This window comes from Musa acuminata, chromosome BXJ2-4 (genome assembly GCF_036884655.1).
Source record: "Musa acuminata AAA Group cultivar baxijiao chromosome BXJ2-4, Cavendish_Baxijiao_AAA, whole genome shotgun sequence".
Classification (NCBI taxonomy): Eukaryota; Viridiplantae; Streptophyta; class Magnoliopsida; order Zingiberales; family Musaceae; genus Musa; species Musa acuminata.
This window is the reverse complement of record NC_088341.1, coordinates 15,944,473-15,950,000: the sequence shown is the minus strand read 5'-3', so window position 1 is coordinate 15,950,000 and position 5,528 is coordinate 15,944,473. Positions and strand designations below refer to the sequence as shown.

The 5,528-nt window shown below is 40.7% G+C and overlaps 1 protein-coding gene across 5 annotated transcripts in view; it reads right to left on the bottom strand.

The window, feature by feature from the left end:
- LOC103972996 (bZIP transcription factor 1-B) overlaps positions 1 to 3,946 on the bottom strand; it is a 5,565-nt gene extending 1,619 nt beyond the window's left edge. For 2 of the 5 annotated variants that reach the window (XM_009387434.3, XM_009387437.3), the window contains exons 1-8: positions 3,730 to 3,897; positions 3,367 to 3,562; positions 3,195 to 3,260; positions 2,982 to 3,068; positions 1,956 to 2,042; positions 1,790 to 1,849; positions 1,529 to 1,710; positions 1,387 to 1,444 (exon numbers count right to left, since the gene is read on the bottom strand). In XM_009387434.3, coding sequence (XP_009385709.1) covers positions 1,387 to 1,444; positions 1,529 to 1,710; positions 1,790 to 1,849; positions 1,956 to 2,042; positions 2,982 to 3,068; positions 3,195 to 3,260; positions 3,367 to 3,423 — 597 coding nt within the window. In that variant the 5' untranslated portion in view covers positions 3,424 to 3,562; positions 3,730 to 3,897. Of the gene's footprint in view, positions 1 to 1,386; positions 1,445 to 1,528; positions 1,711 to 1,789; positions 1,850 to 1,955; positions 2,043 to 2,981; positions 3,069 to 3,194; positions 3,261 to 3,366; positions 3,579 to 3,729 lie in introns of those variants that run through there. The other 3 variants (XM_009387435.3, XM_009387436.3, XM_065104098.1) reach the window with 3 other exon arrangements.
- Between the last annotated feature and the right edge of the window lie 1,582 nt (positions 3,947 to 5,528).

Below are 5,528 nucleotides of genomic sequence, written 5' to 3'. Positions count from 1 at the left end.
CTGAAAATATAGTGAAGAAGCAGATCTAAAGAAAATGTGTATCGTACAGTGACCAAATAATCAGGTAAACTGCACGATAACTGTTTACTCCATGATGCATGCTTAGAGCTAAACTATTTATCGACATCATTTTGGCCATAAATTCAGATTTACAAATGATCTTACAAGGATACACATGATACAGAAACTCATGTGTTACATATGTCCTAGCTTATTTTATAATTGGTCTATCCTACATTAGCAAATGTTACTAATCACATGGGTTGAACAAAGTAGATTTATCATCATTAAAACCAATCTAATGGGAGTGAATATGAAAAAAATTAAGACCTTGAACTTGAGAAATGCAGTTATATGTTGGAAAAAGCCACTTGTCATTTAACATTTGTATTGAGGCTGTAACTAAACAATTAGAAGTGTAGAAATAAAAGCATGTGTAAGATTGCTCCCTGTAGGGATAAGACCCTGCATTGCCAAGTCATTTACACTAGGTTGTCTATTTTATTTTTTCAACACATTAGTATATAGAGTTCCTCCAGGTGCACTTAATATTGAAAAAAAGATCTTCGTAATAACCACATCAAGCAAATGTGAATCATATAATTCATCAACTGTCGAATGTATTAATCTTCCCTAATCAAGCAACAGATAAATTTAAGTGTTTTGTGATTCATTAAAACAACTATAGTTTAGATGATATTGATCAAAAAATAATATACAACATGTACTGCCATGGTATTCTCTCTCAAGAAAACAAAACAATGTTATGTCACTAATCTTTCTGTAATCCAATGACAAACAAGCATGAATCAGAGTCCACTGTCAGGACACTTGTTCCAGAATATCTCAATATGTGAGCCTAATTATGGCTACCATCAAAATGACAAAAGAGTTGTCAGATGAAGTGAATGATTAAACAAGTTCATTTGCAACTCTTTTGACTACACAGAAATCCTGCATAGATCAAATCTAGAGAACCACAATGCTAATTGTCTCATGGAAAAAAATATCAGCACACTAGAAAAAACAAAGGGAACTGCTTAACCAAATAAACAATAAAGTGCCTATACTTACCAAGTATTACTCAAAGTTCTTATTTTTCCAAGGTATCATAGATGTCTTTAGAGATACAAATTCTAATTCATGGTTTGTTAGAAATCATATTTTAGATTTACATTACAATTTAGGATTTCCAGTTTACAAATTTTAAGGTTTAGAACATATAGTAAAGTGTAACGAAACAGTAAGAAGGAAAAGAGAAGATACACTCTATCTTGTAATTTGAGCATGATTCGATGTGAATTAGTGCCCAGCTACAGGTTCACACACCTCAATATTAGTAAAAAAAATTTAACCTACAAATCAGTGAATTAGAGGAATGCATACATTTTGAGAAGTGTCATCACTCTCTTCTTCACTTGAACTATCACTTGTGCTATCACCACTGCAACAACCATATTCTTTTATCCAACAGACAACTTGCAAAGGAGTGTAAAGATAAAGACACGATAATGATAAACAGGCTTACGGAATTATACACCTCTGGGAGACTTCATTAGCTGGTGGCCCTGATGATTTACATGTCTCACTGTTGTTCTTTTCTGAAATCATATTTGAACTACTGCAACCTCCTTTGGATCGCTTTGTGGGACCTTTTTCCTTACCTTTACATGACTTACCATCCATTTCCATGCTGCTGGGAACAACTCCCTAAGATGTGGACATCAATCTCTGTTGGCGATATTAATTATGTTGCAAAATAGTTTAAAAAGCTAAATCACATGCTTACAGAATTCTCAGCATTCATATTTGTAGTAGACATGGCAAAAGGACCAAAAGGGCGTAACCCCTGTTCATTACAGAACAATAAGATCACATAGGACATCTAAGTTGTACATTAGAGAAAAGACAAATTTCTATGCAAAAGACACATTCAATGCATTTGGAGGAAATACCGGAGGAACTGAGGGATGAGAATATAATCCTCTAGGAGGATACGTGAGGTATGGAGGTAGTGGAGTCCCATAAGGTGGCATCAAGTGCTGTTGACAAAAGAAAATGGACGTAAATGCCTATAAGAACTGCTACAAGGTTCATGAATGATGATGATAATGTCTTGCTTAACATTCACTGCAAAGGTATACGATACATGAAGGAGATAAGCATTAACACCATCAACTAAAATAAGTAAAAGAAAAGAGAAGAAAAGGTTATGAAGCTCAACAGAAATATAAAAGAAAATTTACATCTTAGAAATCCTGGAAGAGCTAAATGAAGAGATAGATATAGCCTGCGACAATTGTTGATCCTGTAAGAGTACACAAGAATCATCAAAGTTTTGTGGATTTTCTCCAATTGATTGCAGCTTTCTACCACTCCAGGACCTAATACTGCAGTACCTCGTAAGGATGCAAAGATTTCTGCTGCTAAGGAGTGACTGAACTGCTCCTGAAGATTTTTAAGAATGATGTCACCTCTCACAGACCTGATGACTGGAGCCCATATGTGTTGGTCCCACACATCAGGTTTGAGATAGCTGGCATCACCCCTGAAATTTTGCAGGAGTATTCTGGTCCACCTAAATAGAATTTGTGCATGCAAAGCATTCCTGATAGAACATTTAGCAGTACTCAATGAATGAGGTGACCACTGACAAGGTGTGCGACAATCATTCTGGAAGACACAGGCAGCCTAAGAGGCTCACGAGTTCGCCTCCAATATGTGATGTTACTAGAAGAACCCTTCAAAGAAACAAGGTGCTCATTGTTGATTCACATGAATCTGATAACATATTTAGGCCCAACACTTGTCTCAAAGTACGACCCAAATTGGATGCTACCATCTACTCTAGTTGCCAAATCATATTTATTTCCTATTCTAAAATGCTAAAATATGAAAAGATCCACTGTGAGGAACTTAAACGAGATAGAGATGATTTTGACACATAAGCAAGCAATAGTATCCATGTATGAATTCCATACCGGAGCTCCCCACATATAAGGATAAGCCTGGGGACTCGATGGCACTGGGGAAGGGAAGAGTCCATGAGGCGGAATCGGAGGACACGCCTGCCAAAACAGAAATAACCAGCTTATGAGGGACGCAAGGAAACATAAATCTCCCTAAAAGGTATGAAAAAAAAAATCTCCATAAGTATACGATTTCTGATTAGAAAAAAGGTGAAGCCTTTCCACCTGAAAGTTGGACCAATCTGGGTAAACGGACACGGCCGCAGCAGAGCTAGTGGTAGGAGATTGCTCCTAAACCAGGAAACGACAAGGAAGAACCCAATTTTTCTCAGCGAGAAGGAAACCAAATTTCTTGAACAGATCATAGTGAAGACCATAAAGATGAGACTTCAAGTACCTGACCCGCCAATGGTTTTGGAGACTTGGCCGAAGCCTCACCCTCGCCGCTGCCCATGGTCAAGCGTCCACTCGGCCACCCAAATTCGTCTCGTGAAGCGAAAACCCGTAGATTAAGCACCCGACATTGGAAAGGGGATTGCTCCCGTCGGGCTCGACCTTAGGTTTAGGCCCAAAACCCTAGTATGTCAAAAACCCTACGAAGCGCGACAACTACGAATTATTCAGCATGGAAGAAAAAAGAAAACGCCATTTCTTGTAGTAAACGAAGATCTACAGCTCGTTAGTACAGAAAACTCCGGATTCGTAGGGCCGACAGAGAGAGCGAGAGAGATTTCATGCGGAGAGAAGCAATCGATACTACCTTAGAAAGCGAGATTTCGACGGAGGAGGAATGAAGCCGAAAACTGGACCGATCGGCGCAAGCAGGGAGAGATTGCTGTCGCCACGAAATCGAATCGGATGGCTTCCGCGAAGAGGGAGGGGGAGGGAAGGAGGGAGCCGCAAGGTGTGGCGAGCGGGAAGTGAAACGAAGTGGGGAAACGTCAGAAGCTACTTATCGGGGAAACGGATCTTATTTGTGGAGATCCATTGACCGAGACGGGATCATAAAGTGGTGGTCTCCTTGTTCAGGTGTGTTGAGCGCCACACACACACCATAAGTCAACCAATGGATGGCCTCCGTCTCACCATGCCTCTTGTGGGTTGGGTGTTTGTCTCAGACACCTTAATTTATTTCCTTCATTTGATACCTTTAGAAGATATATATAATACAACGTGAAGCCATTGCTGTAGTTTTGAGAGCAGACAGAACACAACTCGATGACTGAATGAGTCCAGCATGATCGCCCAACAATGGCAGCCATCTGCCATCATCCATATGTAGGCTCTTGGAATCTTCGCATGTTTCTACTGGATCATCACCGACAGCCTCTCTTTTGTCGTTTCATGCATGGCTCTGATATCCTCACATGCAATGTATGCATCAGATCGCCGCCGGATTGCAGCTTTCTGGGTTTCCAGGCTCGACGCCATGTTCGCTGCAGAAAGCTTGCAGCTTCAGCCATGGATTGGAAGGTTACGAGGGCAACGTCGTCATGCGAGACCGAGACGGATGGAACGACACAGGCCCTTCGCCACAGCGGAGGAGCTCGTGGGCGGGGTTTGGTCGTGGTTGACTGAGAGGAGATGGAGTCCTACAGAGAGAGCGTTCTTTTTCACACACACAGGAGGAGGCAATGAGATCAGAAATGTTTTCCTTACAGGGAAGCGACGAGGAAGACGATATCTACCGCTACTGCTGTCGAGGATTCGCTGTGGGGCTCCAACACGGAACACATCAATGGAGCCCCTAGATTGATGTGGGCTTTGAGTTAGGCCTGCCTAAAACTCAGCCAGCTCTGACCCAACTCCTACAAAGTGGGCTCCATCTGTGGGCCGCATTACTTTAGAAAAATAGGCTCGTAAGTTTGATTTATATTATCATAGAATTATTCTTTAAATATCATTTATTCCTTTTATCTTATTTTATAGGACTGAAATTTTGTTTTTTATTTATATTGAATTTTTTTCTTTTAAAAATATTTTATAATACCACCAATAATTTGATTTATTTGAAATATTTTTATTATGTCAAAATGTAAGCACCTGATCCGTTATCGGGCCTAATTGCAGCAACCTGTAATCATCTGACTACACCACCTCAAGAAAAAGGTAGGAGATAACAACCAATGGTTTGGACTTGGGGAAAGGAAGGATGACGACGAGAAGAAAGCAGTGGGAGGTGTGGCAAAGAGAGAGGGATGCTTGTCAGCTCACGTGTGGTCATCCGTAGACAACGAGGAGAGGGTAAAGGGAGAGAGAGAATACGAGTTTCTCGAGGAGAGAGAAGGATGAGACGATGGTGAGGTAATGAGGATAAGTGAGTACGGGACATGAACTTGTTGAATCTCGTATTTTGATGATGAAACCACTTGATATGTGTTTATAATTTAAACTACATTTTGAGTGATGCAGGTCTACTCAATCAGGATTAGACAGTTAACGCAGGAAGAATTGACATTGCGCCGGAGGAGATCACGTTAGGATGACAGAAGACTTCATACGTCGGGCATCGGGCCAAGGAGAGCGGAATTGCGCCAAGGATATCGGGGTTGCGGAGGT